The sequence below is a fragment of the Gymnoscopelus microlampas genome (assembly GCF_963454915.1).
Source record: "Gymnoscopelus microlampas genome assembly, chromosome: 11".
In the NCBI taxonomy this organism is placed as follows: domain Eukaryota; kingdom Metazoa; phylum Chordata; class Actinopteri; order Myctophiformes; family Myctophidae; genus Gymnoscopelus; species Gymnoscopelus microlampas.
The window spans coordinates 34,265,043-34,283,479 of record NC_139948.1 but is presented as its reverse complement, the minus strand read 5'-3'; the positions used below and the strand labels follow the sequence as shown (position 1 = coordinate 34,283,479).

At 42.0% G+C, this 18,437-nt stretch overlaps 1 protein-coding gene across 5 annotated transcripts in view; it reads right to left on the bottom strand.

Annotated features, from left to right (window-relative positions):
• ints1 (integrator complex subunit 1) overlaps positions 1-18,437 on the bottom strand; it is a 33,434-nt gene that overhangs the window by 8,672 nt on the left and 6,325 nt on the right. For 2 of the 5 annotated variants that reach the window (XM_084072864.1, XM_084072863.1), the window contains exons 8-39: positions 17,061-17,247; positions 16,558-16,703; positions 16,317-16,458; positions 15,423-15,599; positions 14,848-14,956; positions 14,210-14,330; positions 14,033-14,110; positions 13,385-13,542; positions 13,212-13,250; positions 12,677-12,773; positions 12,492-12,583; positions 12,214-12,274; positions 11,775-11,972; positions 10,824-10,953; positions 10,538-10,717; positions 10,102-10,251; positions 9,444-9,623; positions 9,071-9,175; positions 8,449-8,616; positions 8,194-8,305; positions 7,803-7,961; positions 6,801-6,947; positions 6,614-6,712; positions 6,321-6,442; positions 5,775-6,029; positions 5,079-5,241; positions 4,187-4,318; positions 3,391-3,559; positions 1,872-2,004; positions 1,661-1,776; positions 1,355-1,442; positions 1,009-1,253 (exon numbers count right to left, since the gene is read on the bottom strand). In XM_084072864.1, coding sequence (XP_083928990.1) covers positions 1,009-1,253; positions 1,355-1,442; positions 1,661-1,776; positions 1,872-2,004; positions 3,391-3,559; positions 4,187-4,318; positions 5,079-5,241; positions 5,775-6,029; positions 6,321-6,442; positions 6,614-6,712; positions 6,801-6,947; positions 7,803-7,961; positions 8,194-8,305; positions 8,449-8,616; positions 9,071-9,175; positions 9,444-9,623; positions 10,102-10,251; positions 10,538-10,717; positions 10,824-10,953; positions 11,775-11,972; positions 12,214-12,274; positions 12,492-12,583; positions 12,677-12,773; positions 13,212-13,250; positions 13,385-13,542; positions 14,033-14,110; positions 14,210-14,330; positions 14,848-14,956; positions 15,423-15,599; positions 16,317-16,458; positions 16,558-16,703; positions 17,061-17,247 — 4,458 coding nt within the window. The remainder of the gene's footprint in view (positions 1-1,008; positions 1,254-1,354; positions 1,443-1,660; positions 1,777-1,871; positions 2,005-3,390; positions 3,560-4,186; positions 4,319-5,078; positions 5,242-5,774; positions 6,030-6,320; positions 6,443-6,613; positions 6,713-6,800; positions 6,948-7,802; positions 7,962-8,193; positions 8,306-8,448; positions 8,617-9,070; positions 9,176-9,443; positions 9,624-10,101; positions 10,252-10,537; positions 10,718-10,823; positions 10,954-11,774; positions 11,973-12,213; positions 12,275-12,491; positions 12,584-12,676; positions 12,774-13,211; positions 13,251-13,384; positions 13,543-14,032; positions 14,111-14,209; positions 14,331-14,847; positions 14,957-15,422; positions 15,600-16,316; positions 16,459-16,557; positions 16,704-17,060; positions 17,248-18,437) is intronic. The other 3 variants (XM_084072866.1, XM_084072865.1, XM_084072867.1) reach the window with 3 other exon arrangements.

Here is an 18,437-nt window from a genome sequence, read left to right as displayed (position 1 = left end):
AGACATATTTGAATAATGAAATTCAGATGTATTCTCTTCTAAGTTACTGCCGTCTTGTAAAATCCTCGTGCTGGTAAAGGCTCTTATCAGTCTCATGTGATGTTGTTTTCTCCAAACTCATGTTTATTAATACCATCTACAGTGTGCACTGGCTACACCGGGATGCCCTTGCGCAAGCATTATAGATCAACTTAACTAGTAATTCTGTACTTGGGAACAAACACCATCTAATCTATTGTAGCAATGAGCTTTTACTAACAGAACACTCAGCACACAACAAAGTGTTTTTTCAACAGAAGGCCAAAGCCATCAACTTTTAACATGGTTTTATCCAACCATGTTTTCAGTAGGAGCCATTTTACCAAACAGCTTAGCAGTACTTAAAATATTGTAATTCGGAAGCTAATTTTGCTTGACCTTGGCCAAAGTTTCCTCATTAAAATGGTTTAATAACCAGAGACATATTCATGAAAGAAGGTTCTGCTTCCACAAAGAGTTGCACCCTGATCTCTGACAGCTAAGTCAGAGCAGGAATTCACAACACAGGCAAGTTTAGAGCTTCAGCCTTAATCCTCTTGGCTTCATTATAATACACTGAGCTTTTAAAGAGATCACAGTACAGACGACTTCTGCTGGTTTTAATTTCACACCAATAGACCTAATTATCGAGTTTCCCCTGGTCCACAGCATTGTGCCTGACAGAGGATGCCTGAAAAGTTCATCTGCTCTAAGAGGGGAAATCTATGTGTGATTTAACCGAGTTGATCAGCACATCCTAACAGAAAAAAACCCACATTCAGCAATCGGGCTAATTAGTACGAGCAAGAAAACGTGTCCAGCTGCATGCCCTGTGAGCACTGTGGTGAACCATGTGCGGGCAAAATACTTTGAGTATGTGTGTCTTCAACCGAGGGAGGAAGGGACAGAGGAGAGGAGGCAGGAATTAGGATTAGAGGGAAAATGATAAACAAATATTGAAGAATACTGAATACCAGTACACATCTTTACCTGTCCCCCCATTTCTTTGTGCAACTGATGAGGTATTCAGAGACTTTCTTGATGTTTTCCAGGTTTCCGTTGCAGCAGGACTGAAGGAGCGGCAGCCTGGACTGGATGAGGGCGCAGGACGCCTGGTCTAAGGTGCTCTTGTCATGGGGGGAATCGCGGCCGCTGAACTCTGGCTCTGACAGGATCAAGTCCACAAGGCTGATGAGCTCCTCTGGGTTCAGCCGCAGGACAAACTTCTCAGTTTTCTTACGGTGAGACAGAGAGGAGGGTGGGATATGAACAACTCCGAACGTACTCATCATAAAACAAAACGGTGAAACAATTTGTCGTAGACTTTTGATCTTACTTGAGGGGTCTTCTGGTCACGGCCCTGCCAGATACGTGGGATATGGCTGCAGGCCCACAGGAAGTCCAGAGCAGATGAAGGGTCCAGTCTGATAAATATCAACCAGCAACTGTTTAATAGAGTGTCTCACACATAGATATAGTATAGTTATGTCAAAATGCCTACTTTGTTTCGTGTTCACAGCCAACTGCTCCCGAAGATGTTTATTACTATAAGTACATAAATAAACAGCGTATCTTCATATGGAAGAAATGCAACACGGAGGATCCCAACGATGGATTTTACTGTGTAGGTGTGTTGGTGTACCTCAGGTCTCTCCGCTTGCTGAGAAGAGCACTGATGCACTGCAATAGAGTGGTCCAGTTGGACTGATGAGTCAGTAGAGCCAGGAGGTACGGCCTATACGCAGGTGTGCCTCGCCCCTGAAATTAACAAACGAACGAGGGGAAAAATGACGCTAAGTCACAATACCAAACCCAAAATACAACACTACGACGAGGCAGGAAACACCATTTACCTTTACCTTGTTGACAGCAAACAACAGCTTCTGCTGCAGGTCTGGACAGACTGAAGTAACCTCTGGGTCGAGATGCTCGAGCCAATCAACCAACAGGCCTGAACTCAGTCCTGTTTTTGTCACCTCACAGCTGCTGAGGAAGGTGAGAATAGATTGACTGGTTACCCACTGAGGACAAACATGAGTGCTAAGTGAACATCTATCGAATTCCTATAATCTGCAGGTTCTCCTAAAGAGAGCACGGATGGATGGTGTGTACAATATACATACAAAAAAAAACATAGAACATGTGCACAGTAGGCCTGGCGACTAATTGCTAATAGTCGACTGGCAGTCGACTAATGCAACACAAAATATATATATATATATATATGTTTTTTTTTTTGTTAAACTTTTTTTATAACTTTTTTTTTTTTTTTGCATGATTTGACTGAGATTGGCAGTCGAATCAGTCTGATTCAACTGCCAATCTCTCAGTCAAATCATGAAAAGAATATGTTATGCAATAGAGGAACATCCATTTGGGCTATATAGGGTGCTTTGTGTCTGATTTAAAATATACTATTGGTTTCTCCCAATAAATCATGATGTATATCCTATTGTTGGCAAACTATTAGTTAATTAATATAACAAACTAGGCCAATCTCTCAGTAGAATAAAAAAATATATATATTTCTTTCTTCTTCTTTTTTAATAATTCGACTAAGAGATTGGCAGTCGACACAGACACCCCTCGACTAATTAGTCGACTATTCAACTAATCGAGGTCAGGCCTAGTGCACAGGTTTTAAAACATTTGGAGTATGTTAACCACATGCACCCTAGCACCCTGGCACAAATTCAGTAGCCAATCTGATTGATTGGTTGATTTTATTTGGTGACATCACATAAAAAAAGAGCACAATAGCACTTCCCGACATACAGTCAAAGTAGCATCACCGAGGATGAAAACACATAAAGCCCAAGGGCTATTTTCCATTGTGGTCCTCTACTCACAATGCGTGGTGAGCTTGTATTTTCGGTGAAGATATTTAGTGCAAAGCGAAAACAGGAGGGGGCCTAGTACATAGAGCCCTGGGGGACTCCGGTCAACTAAGTATAGGGTTTAAGTGTTAAGTACCTAAGCTCTCGTGTTGAAAAGCATTCAAACACCATGCAAAGTAGCAGTACCAGAATATCATTTAAACAAATGTGTTATATTTTATGTCCAGTAAGCAGAAGCAGGTCTTAGCAACCAGCTGCCTTGTTGACAACACCGATTTGGCTTTCAAAGGTGCCTCTGTGAACATGCAGGACGAGTGCTCCACGTTATCCACACCTTCTGAGTGTGCACGGCTATTGGCAACATTTCAAAAAACAAAATATAAAAGCTTCTCCAAAACAAATCTCGTAAAAGGCTGTCTATGCGCAGCTATAGAGACAAGTTTCATTTTGCAATTCATGTCACTGCGGCCATGTTTGTCAAATATAAAAATGTGTCTTGCATGAGTTCAGATGGAAATAGAATTGCGGGGCTCACTTGTTAGAATCCACTTCTTTTTTCACAGCTCGCTCCTCAGCCTCCTGGAGCAGCAGCGAAATTACCATGGCAACAGGGCCAGCTGTCCCATTCTGTGTACCAATAGTCATTAGCAGGGACAGCAGCTCCTCCAAATAGGGTGACTTCACCTCCATCAAGCCCTGTAACACTGTGGGAAATAAACAAGGTGCTTACTAATAGGGTTTTGGGTAGCCGTCATTACAGTTGTTACGTAAGCAAACTGGTACCAGTGTAATATTACATTGCATTGTCATCAAGCTTCATGTGAACGTGTTGAACAAAATGGACAAAAGGCAGGTAGCCATTGTTAGAGCTAGTCTTTGTTTGTGGTTTTAACCACTTTAATGCTAGTGTCTCTTACTCTGGGACAAACATTCGGCAAAAATACCGGATATACAATCGTTGCAAAGTTACGCGTGGTGAGCTTGTAGATGAGCTATTTTTGGTCAAGACATTTGGTGTTGAGGGAAAAAAGGAGCAGACCTAATACAGAGCACCCCGGTCAACTAAGTATATAGGGCTTAAGTGGTTATTAAGAATGCCTTCAAAAATCAGGGGGAATAGGTTACACAACAGGGGAACATATAGTGATCCTGAAGGAGATGGTGAAGGACACAGGCAAGTCGGAGGCAATTGTGCAACACCAACCACCAATTCAAAAGGACAGCAATAGCAGAGCTACCGTTATTGCCACAGACAGTTCCAAGTGTCATTTCACACTGGATTAAGGTTCGCTCACACACGGCCCATAACGGCAGTAATAAAAGCTTTATACCTTTGCCAATGAGTTCGGCCTCTGCATTGCATCGCTCCCCTGCCCTCAGCATGGCTATGATGGTTCTCACAGGTACCTCGGTGTCACTGCGATAGGCGAGAGCCTCGGCCAAGTGGAGGAAACCTGTACGCACTGTGAGGCAGACATGCTCAGTCACATTATGGTCACAAGTCGGCAAAAACAAAATCACACAAATCGAGGAAATAGGTTGGGCAAAAAAAAAGGAGTTCATATTACACAAGCTTAAATGTTTAAGTATCCCCTCAACATAACAAAGAAGAGTTTTAGAATAACAAAATACTACTTATATGCATAATTTGTCCTTGAACTAAGCTCCGTGTTAGTGGCTGTGAAACGTGTAAGAACTGGGCTTTTTCTCAGCTTCTTGAAATGAGGTTCAACAAAATTGTATATATTCAACTATTTTCACTGACACATCACTTGAAAGCTCACAATCTGCAGTTTCATAATCTGCAGAAAACTGTAACATGACCATGCCCTACATGAGGCACATTATACCAGATGCTGTTCCCTTTACGTGAGATCAATTAGTTAGTATAGTTAGTAAAGCACAGATATTCAAGTCAAATTCAACTTTATTTTTTTTATTTTAAGGCATGTGGATAGACTTTTACCAGCACCTTGCAGCTGGTGTCTCTCATGCGATAGCATAGCACTAGGCCATATTTTATGATCAGATGTCAGAAGGATAAAAACAAAAGCATTATTCAAACTTCAAGCGCATTCCTCAGCTTCAAAGTAACACAGGACATCTAGCACCTATATGAAACATGCTAACTTATTCCCCTTAATTCTGCTACTGGTTGCTGTAACAAATGAATTTCCCCTTGGAGATAAGTTAGATTTTTTCTTAAAGAGAAGGGGTACTCACCATCAGTAAGCCTGTGTTTGTGAGAATATTCCCCAGCAAAGGATTTGAGCAGAGTCTTTAATGGTCCTCCTGCCTCCACAGTCGGGTTCTCTAACCAGGTCACCATCTCTACAATGACCTTGAGGAACAGCGAAGAGAAAGCAATATCCTGGGAGACGAGTCGCTGGGAAGGCACAGGACACAAGCATTAATACTCAAAATAAGGTTGTGCAATCATTTACAGTATCTATATCAGCCTAGTCATGTGATATTGAAATTGCTGCCATTTCGTCAACTAAACCTATGACGAAAAATGTTTGTCAACTTACTTTTTTCACTGACGAAAACTAAATAAAAACTAAATAAAAACTAAGCTATGATGACTAAATATAATGACAATTTTGTCAATGAATAAAAACTAGTGGAGAAGAGAGTCTTTTTATGCTTGGTTGTGTGCGGGTGTCACTCTCCGAAAAAAGCCGATCTACAAGCGAGTTGTGAGCTATTTTCGGTAGCCGGTCTACAAATCAGTCATTAGAACACCATCACGGCCCGCCAATATACATTTTAGTCGACTAAATCAACTGTAGATTTAGTTGACTAAAATCGTATGATATTTAGTCAACTAAAACATTTCAGATGACTAAAACTAAATGGAATTTTATTCAAAAGAAAACTACAAATACAAAATTTGCACCAACAACGGCTGCCATGCACCTGGTAGAGGTGGAGCTGACGCATCAACGGACAGGAGAGGGCGTGGCTGCGGTGCATTGCAAGGACGATGGGCCCCGCGTGGGCAGAGGTGAGCAGGGCAGCCATGGCTTGGAGAAGGCGGACGGATAAGCCCGCCTGCTGAATGTGACCCTGCTTGGCACGGAGCAGCTCCTTGGCCAGAGCCTGCTGCAGAGCCAGGGAGAGCTGGCTGGGAGGTGGGCCGTGCCAGCGAGGGTCTGCCTTTATGGGGAATATCTGTAGAGGCGAGGCAAGGGACATCACCATCATGTCTGTGTGTCTTTGGGATTCATCTCATCCAGCATTGAAAAACAGCAGGTCAGAGAAACTACTGGATACTAAACAGTAAAATGCTTGTTAATTAAATTCTTAGACTTGGAGTATAAAATGTGACCAAATGGACCCATGAATGGATAACTTAACACTGAATGTTACTGTGTGGATACACTATGGTCTGCTCCATGAGTAATAAATGCTATTGCAAGAACAATACAAATGGCAAGCCAACAAAAGCTGTAAATTCCGTACCTGAAGCATCATGCCAGTGAGGTCATCATCAGGCCCTACCACAGGAATCTGATTGGCTCTCATCTTCACAGAACTATGGGGGGTTTCCACGGTAACTTTGGCCTTACTCACTTCAGCTGAATCTGTCAAGGGTGTAAAAAAGGAATGATCAGCAGGCATTGTTTTCAATTCCGTATGGTACGTCTACACATTCATGCATTTACAATTAGTAAACATACATTGCGAGACATTTTTACTCAAAATAAGACCAGTGATGTCATATATGGGTTTTAGAGGACAATAAAGCCACTGACCTCTGCGTGGAGGCAGAGAAGAGCTCAGTAGAGTGTGGAAAGTGTGCCCCCCGGTGGCACCTCGCTCATGCTGCACCTCCACCAGGTGGGCCATGTAGTCTAAAGCAGAGGAAAACAACATGGTGAGATGATTGCACATCTTAAAACCAAAACCAATGCACGTACAACATCTTCAGCACATTCTTACGCTTGTCCATGATGTTCTGCTCCAAGGTCTGTGGATCATGGGAGACAGCCTGGTCCAGGTACTGCAGTAGTTTACTCATACTGGACACCGGGATGCCAAAGGACTGAACAAACAGCAGCAGCTGCTGAGGCTCCAAGTCTTGTAGAGCTACAGGTCATAAATGAAATATTCATTATGTTACCCTCGGAGAAGGGACTGATAAGAGAACGAGCTTGCACTTACTGGTCAGCTGATGTATCTTCTGTAAGGGTTATACGGCAGCTGACCAGTCAGCGACATAGCTACTTAACCACTTACGCCCAAAAATAGCCTATCTACAACCTCAAAATGGGTCACATTGCGACATGCTGTGAGCTTATAGATTTGCTATTTTAGAAACATTTATATTATTCATTATTTTAAAACACTTTTGACACATTTTGCCACGGTTAATGTGGTTAAGTCAAACATAAGACAAAACTCCTCCACTAAACATGGTTGCTGTGGACATTGGTTCATAGGGTGGCTGCATATTAACAAAGTTGACACAAGTCAGCCACACATCTTCCATGAGCTAACTTTGAGCCCCACACTGCCTGGGAATCCCAGTGGAACTAAACCCTTTTGGCTGCAGGGGCACTTCATTGTTGACAGTCAAGTTAATCTATTCACTTTAAAGTGTTGGCCAATGTTATTTTATCGTCATCTTTGTGAAACAGTAAGGCTATGGGTATGTGATAAACAAACGATCACCCAGAATTTGTTGCTACCCTTGATAAGCTTGGGTAACAACGAATCCCCGAGTGATAATCTATATTTTAACATGAATGAAAATGTTTTATATATCTACAGTAGGTATTTTTGTTTCATATAGATTAAGTACAGTGTAAGAAACTAAGAGCAGAGTTGAGGGACGACATAAACATCTCCAGGCAGAATCAAACCAAGGACATTGTGATTATACTGCCAAAGCACTATAACAACTAAATACCTGGTGCACCCCCTATTTTGTGAAAGTTGTACCTGCATCAACCAATCGAGACACCTCGGATCGGATCATCCTCAGCTTCAGCCAATCGGGCAGCAGAAGGGCCTCTTCTGAGGTGTCGACCAGGAAGGCAGTCGGGAGAGGCTTCTTGTCAGGAAACCAAATGTCCAAAAGACCGTAGAAGTCGCTCTCTCCTGCAAACATATGGAGAATAACAAAGTTTAGAAGATTAATTTGAAGCTCTAAAATCATGCATACACACTAAATTCTTCAGTGTTAATGTATCCAGTTGTTCTCAGTGCAGTGTAGAAATGTAACCAAGTGGACATTAACGGGTCCATTTGTTTACACTTGTACGCTCTTGGAGATAAATTAACACTGGGATTTTACAGTGTGGCTTGAACATTTGACATTGGCCAGGTTCACCTTTAGGCGGCCCCAGGGTTAGCAGGATGACCATAGCATGAACGACCAGGATATGCATGGTGGCTGTCTCTCCTGTAGTCCAGCGTAAAAACACCTGGTCCTGAGATTCTGACTAGAAGAAAACATTCAACACAATTCATCGCATTCAGTGATGACTTCAAAAACTAACTTTTCATCATAGTTCAACACATTTGCCGCGGACTCGCCAGCTGAGCAGATAAAGGAGCAAATGTAAAGCTCTAGCCGAGGACTCACCCAGCTGTAGAGGTCCTCTCCGTCCTTGGTCTTCCTCATCCTCTTGATGTAGGTGGAAAAGATGGTGAGGAAAGCAGAGAGCACGGCGTCGGACTCTGGCCTATAGTAATGCTTGGAGAACAGGCTGTTCATGATGGTGGAGCGCTCCACGATTAGCCGGGCCACGTCCTGCACGGTGCACAAACAACAAATCAACAAGGACAATTAGGGTGCATTCGGAAATGCGCACCGGGAGTTAGTTTGTATTGGCCAGAGCGCTCAGTGCTGTATTTCCGAACGCACCCTTAAATGCCACTTCATTCCATAAAAAAAAACAAGACAGGGTCTAATAACGGCATTGGGTTCAATCCATCAGCATTCACTTCCATGATAAAATGTAATATTTAAGAAAATATATTTAAATATAAGTGGAAATAAAATGTGCAGTACGTAAATGGAGGTACTTCCTGTCTAGTGCTGCGTGCACAAGAAATGTGGTGCTGATCGATGCCACATATGCCCGCGCACACACGTGCACACACACACACACACACCATAAAAAGACAATGCAACATATGAACAAAAACCTAATGCATGGTAGCAAGCAATGTACGAAGATTAAGCAACAGTGGCGTGTGATTACCAGAGCCAGGTCATTATGGGATGCCTGCTCTTCCACTGGTGCGTGCTGGGATAGGTAGATGAGATAGGCACTGATGGTCTGTGGATCCGTCTCCATGTGAATGGCCTTGGGGACAGACAGACGGCACACAAATACATTAGCTACCATCAAAACCATACATAACTACCGGTACATAAAAAATATATTTGGGTTTTTTATTAACCATTTAAGCCCAATATACTTTGTTGTATGACAAATAGAGAAAATAGACATCAGCTAGATCAGCTATTTAAAAAGGAAATCTTTTGAATATTTTTGCGTATGCCTAGGATATGGACACCAGGGTTAATTAATGTGGTTAATTATTGAGCCAATTGTAGAGGTAGATGCTGACCTGCTGCAGGGCGGTGGAGGTCATGCCTCTCACGGTGTCAAACAGAGGCAGCTTTGGGAGATCTTGCAGGAGCCACTGATACCCTGGTAGAAGCTCAGCATCTGCAGAGTCCTCCTCCATGGGCTGATCCCGCTCCTCACCATCTCGCAGACTGCCCTCCGTCAGCACCAGAGACAAGCCCTGGATAACAATAGAGAAACACGGTTGGAATATTTTTCGGAGTGTTCATTTAAAGCTGCAATCCGCAACGGTTTTGTGTGAATAAAATGTTATTTTCATCAATCTGTAAAGCATGCAAGTAGTAAGTAGGGTATGTCAATACACATATAACACAACTGCAGTGTTTGGAGGTGGTCTACCTGCTCTTCCATTGAGAAATGTATACCCTGTGTTCGGGTAGGAACGCTAGTGGTTGATAAGTAGCACTGCCTGAAGCTCAAAGTGCAATTATCTCCCCTGCCCAGGTGGGCGGACCGTCTAAGCTCACCAGTAGAAATGTAGGGTTTGAATCCCACCCCAAGGGCATACATCTTATGGATTGCAGCTTTAACTCTGAGAGCTCTCAGAGTTACAAATGGATAAATGAAACTTGAGGATTTCACTGTGGGCAGTCTGTGCACACAACGATGATAAGCATTATCTTCATCCCAGACGTTACCTTCATGGCTAGGATTCGCGATGCCACCTGAGAGGAGCTGAGTCGCCGCAGGAAGTAGTCCAGCACCTCACACGTCGTCTGCTCGTCGGCCTTGGGGCCCAACAACAGATCCTGGAGCCTTCCCAGGAGCTGCCTTTGCTTTTGTTGTCTCTAACAGATGAGAGAAATAAAATGCTGGGTTGAGAATGGAATGGGATGGCGATATGCTGAGCCACCACAAGAGTCAACACAAGAGTGTTTAACTTTATTACAATGCCTTTACTTTGAGAGCCACAGTAGAGATTTAAATGAATTACTGAGAAGAATTTAAAATGGCACCAGTCTACCAATAAAAAAATATATATTTAAGAGTTACTCCCACCCCCTTTCTCATTGTATGGTTTGTCTTTGACAGACATATTTTGAACATTGGCCTGTGATGTCATAATCAGCATACTTGTCTCTTCTTGGCCCTCTGCTCTTTGCTCTCTGCTTCATCGTCATCTTCAACTGGCAGGCTGTCATCCGCTGCATCGTGGAGAAGGAATTCACACAGGCACTGGACAGGGAGCACATCCAAGGACCCTTCACTGGACTGGACCAGGTCAGCCAGCCAGGGCATGGACTGAGAGGAAGCCTGCAGACCACAAACAACATACAGCGATTGCAAAACCCAGCCAGACAGCGCAATGGATGAGGTAGTAAAAAGAAAAGAAAAAAAACAACTGATTCCTTTCACTTACCTGTCGCTGGATAATGTTGAGCAGGAAGTCTGGGTTGCGGCTACGGCAGAGGAGGTGGCCCAGACGAAGGGTCTGGTTGAGGGTTTTCACCTGCTCCTGGACCGCCGGTGGTGGTCGACGAGGAGGACCCCTGGAATGATATAAATGTAACATGGCATTCCATGCTCCTAGTCCCAAATATTTTCACCTTATAAGAGTATATGATCTAAAATTAAGTATGCAGGTGTCCTTGATCATGTTCTGCATTCTGGAACACTGTAAAATCTTGAATGTCAATTTAACTCAGTGAGTGTACAAATGGAACCATGGATAATTGAATACTGAGGATTTTAAGGGCAGATTATCTCAAATTACGTGTGTAGGTGTCCTTGATCATGTTCTGGTATGAAAACCAAGGCCAAGCTGCATCAACATTCCCACTCAGGGACTCTTGATTAATGTGAGGTCGCCTACATGGAACTGATTTAATCCTCTGAGTATTAATGCCGAGGATAAGGCCGAGTTCTTTTTGCTGGCAGAAATATGAGTTAGTCAGTTAAAAGTTGCTATGCAACCATATTTACAGCACCATTTACATTTTCTCCACAGCCAAGTAAGGATTCAACATTTAACCACATATGAACAGTTTCTATAGACTGTTCACTGAGAATCTGCACCCATCTATCCTCCCAGCTCAGGACTTCTGTCCTGAGCTGGTATTTTAACCACATATGAACCTTAGTGTCCCTATTCTGGGGGGGGGGGGGCGAACATTCGGCGAAAACAGCACATCTACAAGCTCAAAATGCATCAGAAAAGATATTTAGTGTAGAGGGAAAAAAAGGAGGGGGCCCGGTATAAAGCCCAGGGGGGCTCCTGTCAACCATGTATAGGGCTCAAGTGATGTTGTTAAATTGTGCATGTTAAGATCTTTTTACTGGTAGTAGAGCACTGTATGAGTGAGTGTCTTACTGTGGGTCCAGACTGGTGAGCTGACACAACAGCAAGCTGTTGCTTTCTGTGATGGTTGCTTTGGTGGAGGCTGCTGCCAGGTGGCTCTCGAAGGCCAAGATCTCTTGCTTCTCCCTCTGGGAGACCTGCAGCTCCCGGTTAATCATCTCCGTCTTTGTGTCCTCATCCGCAACGGTGCAAGGAGGGTACGAATAGTTACTGTAAGGAACAGAAAACAAGGTACAGTACTGTAGGTGGTTTAACAACATGAAGCCTGGCGTCCCTTTTCTGGGTCATAATAGGTGAAGTGGCAAACATTGAAAATAGCAGATCTACAAGCTCACAGTCACGACACATCACGACACGTTGTGAGCGGCTATTGAGCGGCTAACCCTAACCCTAAACGGTTAAGTATTATAACTTTGAAGTTAGGGTAAAGCAGGCTGCTTGTATCTCTTACTTTGTCATAACCATTTCCATGAGCATTTTCAGGGTAGGGTAGCCATCCCAGGCAGCCAACCCTGTAGGAAAAGAATAAGATCAAATGTTTTGGTAAACAAGCATGTCATTCATAATAAACTGGTTTAAAGATTCTGGATGAACAGACTGACCGACAGACAGACAGACAGACAGACCACCTGACAGAGTGGCTGCCTTACACTGTTAGGGGTGGGGTCACAGTTAAAAACATTATGAGGCTAACAGATATTCAACTACTAGCACAGACAATTGTCATACCTATCTTCTGTGGATTGAATGCAGCCACCACAAGCAGCAGAAGCCATGCCTTCCAGTAGAGCGTCGATATAGCCAAATTTGGTGCTTGATATCTACAATAACAGTAATGAGATCAGTATCAAATAAGTCTATTTTTCATAGGCCCACAAATGTTTTAAAACCCCAACAGAAACATGAGGAGGTACCCTGTAGGCAGCTGAATGTTCTCAGGGTGGTGGTATGTGCACAGGTTCAGCACCGCGTCAATGAGTTGGATCCTCTCCACTCTCAAAACATTCAGATCTTCAAAACAAAAACAAAAAGTAAAACAGTCGGACAATTCGCTGACATTGATTGATTGATTATGATTTAATTTTGACACTCAGTGATGTCGCAACCATCCACTGAAAATATAACTAAAATAGTAGTTTTAGTAATTGCTATTATTGATCACAAAATTAGGTAAAAAGCCATAATCCAAGAATTAACACCTATGTAGAAATACCAGGAACAGTCGATATAATAATAATAATAATCTTTATTTATATAGTACCTTTTTAAACAAAGTTACAAAGTGCTTAGCAACTTAAAATCAAACAGTGTATCATAAACAATTACAGTAACAAAAACAACACACAATAACAGCATAAGTGAGAATAGATGCATTCATTTCTGCTGTTAGGGGGTTAAAAAGGCTTTTTTTCTTATTTAGATTTAAAAATGATTATGGAGCTAGCAAACCTGAGGTCCAATGGGAGGCTGATCCAGAGTCTAGGGGCCCTGATGACAGACATAGTCTACTCATTACAAGGAGGCATGCGGTTTTGATAGAAAATAATGAAAATGTTCTGCCATAAGAAAAATACACATTTTTTAAATGTAATAACACTCTTAGCAACCTGAGCCGTACGTACCATCAGACTGGACTCCAGCAGCCCTCTTTACCAAGTGATCTGCGAGCTCCATGGCATCAGCGGGACCCAGGGGCAGGTCACGTGACAGCCCAATGACCAGGATGCGCATCAGTGTGTCCTCAAGCAGAGGCACTTCAGAACACAGGCGAAGGAAGAAACTGGGAGAGGGAAAAATATGTACGCTTAGGTCAAAACCCCAGCAAATCAGATGTTGAAGCTCTAATTTGTAAAGTTAAAGTAAAATCCTCTTATCCCTCTATAACTCTGAGACTGTACAAATGTAAGCGTACACACTCAGAGTTAAATTAAAGCTGCAACCCATAACTGTGTGAATAAAATGACATTTTAATCATTATCTATGTTTGAGTGTGTTGATGCAATATAATTTGTACATCTGGTGGTCTACTACTCTTCTGTTGAGAAATCTAGACCGTATGCTTGGATAGGACACCTACTGGTTGACAAAATATATTGCATGAAGCTCAAAGCGTAATATCTTCTCTTGCCCAAACAGGCAATCCGTTTTAAATCAGCTTTAGGAATTCAAATCCAGGGTAGGACATACATTTAACAGACAGCAGCTTCAAAAACTCAGGATTTCACAGTGCAGTAAGACGTTTAATTTGTCAAATGTAAGAGGATGCTCACTTCCTGTCGCTCTCAGGGGGCCAGTTGTCCCACTTGTAATAGGTCTCGGGTTGCTCTGTGAAGAGCACTTTGTGAAGGCTGTGGACATGAGAAGGGACAGACCAGATGCATCATGTTTTGTGTGCGACTTATCTCATTAAGCTCTTACACTTTGAGTTCAGGGAAACCGATACCTACCAATGGATGTAGTCTTTGTTCGCGACCTTGCTGATGACGGGAACCACAGTGTGGAGCCACCAGACGGCGTCTCTCTGGATGGCAGCGATTTGATTCTGAAAGGACCTCAGGGCCTCCAGGTCTGACACAAAACAACAAGGCAAACTCTCTCAAATACCAGCAAGGGATGAGACCATAATCGTTATTATTGTTTATCGTGATAAAAAAAAAAAAAACTCACAATAATCGTATTGCAGAGATTTTAATCTAGAGTGAAATTGTCCTCCATTATACATACACTAGGATGAATTAGCTTCAAATTCAGTACCACTTAACCCATCTATAGTCTATACTTGATAAAACGGACCGGTTAAATAAAGAGGACATTTGGCACGCTCTTATTTCACTCTACACAAATCGATTCGCCAAAAGAGCTTGTAGATCTACTATTTGTGGCGAATGTTCCCTCCAGAATAGGGATGCTGGGCGCTCAAGCGGTTAAACAAAAGTGGCATTTTAAGTTTTATTAATATCGTTAATATCAATTATCTTTGCCACTATAATCCTGACAATTATTGAAGTAATTTTCATATGGTCCCATCCCTAATACCAACTGAGGTGAATCAACCTGACAGACAATACGATTACCAAGCACTCACTCTTCTTCTCTCCTTTGTCCCATGCAATGCCAGCTTCTTTGACCTGAGCGGTGATGCCCAGCATCATGGAAACGGTTAGTAAATCTGTCACCTGGATCACAAAGCGCTCCTATAGGAGAGACAATGACAGAGACGGTTCACATTCACATGTGGGGCAGTAACTATCGATTATTTTCCTAGCGATTATTCAATCGATTACTTTTTCAATTAATTGAGAAATGCATTTTTTTTACGTCAATGCGGACACATTCAAATAGATTTTGTACTATATTGATTAATCTGATTAACCACTATACCCTATCTTATACTTTGTTGTGCAACAGTGTCACGCAAAAATAGTCAATCTACAAGCTCACATTTACAATGCCACACATTGAGCTTGTAGATCTGCTATTTTTGCTAGTGCAATTTTTTTTAATAATAATTATATATAATACATTGATTATTTTATTAAAATCAATTACTTTTTATAATCAATTTAAATTACTTTGACTAACTGTTGCACACCTATTCACATGGAGGTGCATATAAAGGGTGCAGTTGAAGAGGGGATTTTTCGACGTGCATGTACTGACTTTGAACTCCATTTCCACATAAGTGGGCTCCTTTCTCTCCTGCATCAAACCCAAGCAGAAAGGCTGGAAGTTGATCTCGTGCTTCGTCTGCTTGATGATCTCTCTGAGCAGAGCTCGGGAGGCACGCAGGTAGTCGTCTTTATTGGTCAGTAGGTCCTGGAACACCATGGCCAAGAACTGAAGGGACAATATGAGAAAGGACATTGGACATTTTGTCCTAAGAGTGGCACTAGAGGAAAGGTCAAGGTGTCAAGAAAATCAGTAGGGATCATCCTGCAATCTGCCAGTTACTTTCAGTTACTTTATGAGAAATCTTGTGTGCAAAGGTGGCATTTTGGCCTGAGAGTGGTGTAGATGAAAGGTGGTTATACATAGATAGAGGCCTCGTACAAGACTTTTGGGCTTCTTCCCTCCTCCTGGCACTTATCTTTTATATTTTGAGTACTGTTTTTTTTTAAATTGTTTTTACATTGTGCTAAATAAATAAATAAAATCAAATGGTTAGCATTAAAATTGCTAGCATTCATCCTCCAGTGAGCAATATGGACAGCAAGTTTCATGACAATTTGGCCATTACATATTGTATTGATATACATTGTGTGCAAGTGGACATTTTGGCCAAGGGTGGTGCTAGAGGAAAGGCCATGGGTTCCTCAAAATCAGTAGTGTTTAGCCTCTGTGGAGCATAAATATGTACAGCAAATCCCATGGCAATCCATACAGCAGACGGGCAGACAGATGGGCGGATATTACCATCATTGGAGTGATAATTACAATGACAGCCAACTAAAGATGAATGTAGATATATTTCCCAGCTCTAACCGTATGACTTATATAATGAAGAATTGTCCAAAATACTATTTGTGTATGATTAGTGGTTAGTTTCAATGTCACCTTTGGAGCCTGCTCTGAACTGTGCTGCAGGACTGTGTGGAGAACCTGCATGTTGTTAGGATTCCTGGCATTGGACAGCTCATTGAAGATCACCAGCTTCACCATAGTGCCCAGGTTATCTCTGTGTGCATTCAGCAGCTCCCTGGAGGTGACGCCCGAGAGAAGGAAACAGGTTCATATAACATTACAGACGAGAAGATCTTGAAAATGACACACCAACTAACAGGGGACCCTCACAGACCTGACGCAGAGCATGTAGTGATTGAGGAGGACTTTGGGTTTTAGTCGGATCTTGATCAGGTTGGAGATCACCTCCATGTCGTCGGCGCCGTGGGTGTTGCAGTTCATACAGAGGGACATGAGAAGGTCTTGAGCTGGTCGAGTCAGCTGCAGATGCAGAAACGGATCAGTTAACTGTCAGCACTGATATTTTGACTTATAAAGAATATATTTTACTTCCCCAAAAAAAGTGCCTTTTAAATATAATGGAAGTTGCAATGTATGTAGCTTTACAGTCTGACATATGTCACTTAAAGCTGGAAAGGATTAAATGCAATGTGCGGACTGAAAATATGATGTAGACAAGCTGTGGTTAAAGATCTAACTCCTCTGAGTGTGTACAAATAGAATCAAATGGATCCTTACGGATCCACTTGCACTTGATTCATCTGTACAATCTTAGTACAACGAACGCTGGGAATGTTACTGTGTAGCAGGCTGTCCCTTGTGGATGAGTGTTCGTACCTTTGGGTTCTGCAGCCACATTTCCAGCCTCTGCACGGCCATAAGTCGTGCCTCCTTGAAGCCACACGTTGCTGTGAGGAGACGCAGCAGGTTCCGGGACACGTTGTCCATCGGCTGCCTGCGGTTCAGCTGGTCCTTGAGGACGTCAAGCACATAGTCTTCCACGCTCTCTGCCAGTTCCTCATACCTATAATACCATGGCAACATTACAAAAGAAATGGGAATAACATTTCAGTAAGACAGTTGTGTGATTTACATTGAAATATGAGGGTTTAGGGTTGTTTTTAGTTGAGATCATAAATTATACCTCTAGACAGTTATCTACAGCATGATAAAAAAAAAATTCTATAAATGCAATAGAATTACATGATTCCATCCATTTTAGTTTGCCTTAAATAATGAATTTCCTTCTAAATATTCAAGATTGACATATCAAATTTACAGTTGATTTGGTATTTGTTTCGGTGTGCTCGGAGAACAATAGTAGACACAAAACACACAAGAAGTGTCCACAAAAACATATTCTTACAATATTTAAATTATATTTAAATATGTGCATGTGCTTAACACTCTCAGTGCCACACAACGAGATATCGCAAGTTTTATCTGAATGCCCTCAGTGCCAAGAACGAAAGATCCTGAGTTTAAAAAATGTTTTTAAAAATTATTTTTATTATTTTTTTGGGGGAAAAAATGTTCAGAACCCAAGATATCATTCGATCGATTTGCAGCTCCATCCACTCCTTGTTTAACGTATAACTGAAAAAGGCTGTATCTCGCTTCCTAAGCACCTTTTTTTACTTGCTTGGTTTACTAAAAAGGGGTTTATACAAGTACATGTGGATTGCTTCAGGGTGCTAATGTGGAAGTGAGGTGTTATGGCCTTTATACTGCAGAGACTTTCACCCAAAGGAAGATAATTTAATAGGGAGTTTGCTGGATGTGAGGATATATCTGTTTGGTATAATTACGAAATGTTGTGGAGTTTATAGTAAATTTTAGAAAGAATAGTCAGTGTGTGTTCTGATTGAAGAAAATACTTGATTGAAATTTCTATAAAGAATATTAGAGAATCTCAAAATGATCATTGATGCTACACTATAGCATACAGTAGTAGTCATTTCATGATTTAACCCCCCCTTACTGCTTTTGTTCAGTCAAAAGAATGATTCCACGGGGGAATTTACATGAGGAAATTCGGTGAGGAAATCCTACCCCTAGCATCGTTTAAGCCTATAATTAAACAAGGCCCTGTACTGGCATACGGCAGTAAATGTGAAAATTACGTTACAGGCTGAAATGGTCAGGAACAGATGGCCCGGCGACAAAACAGGTGATGCCAACAGCTTGAACTTTCTGCTTCACAAAACGATCTGC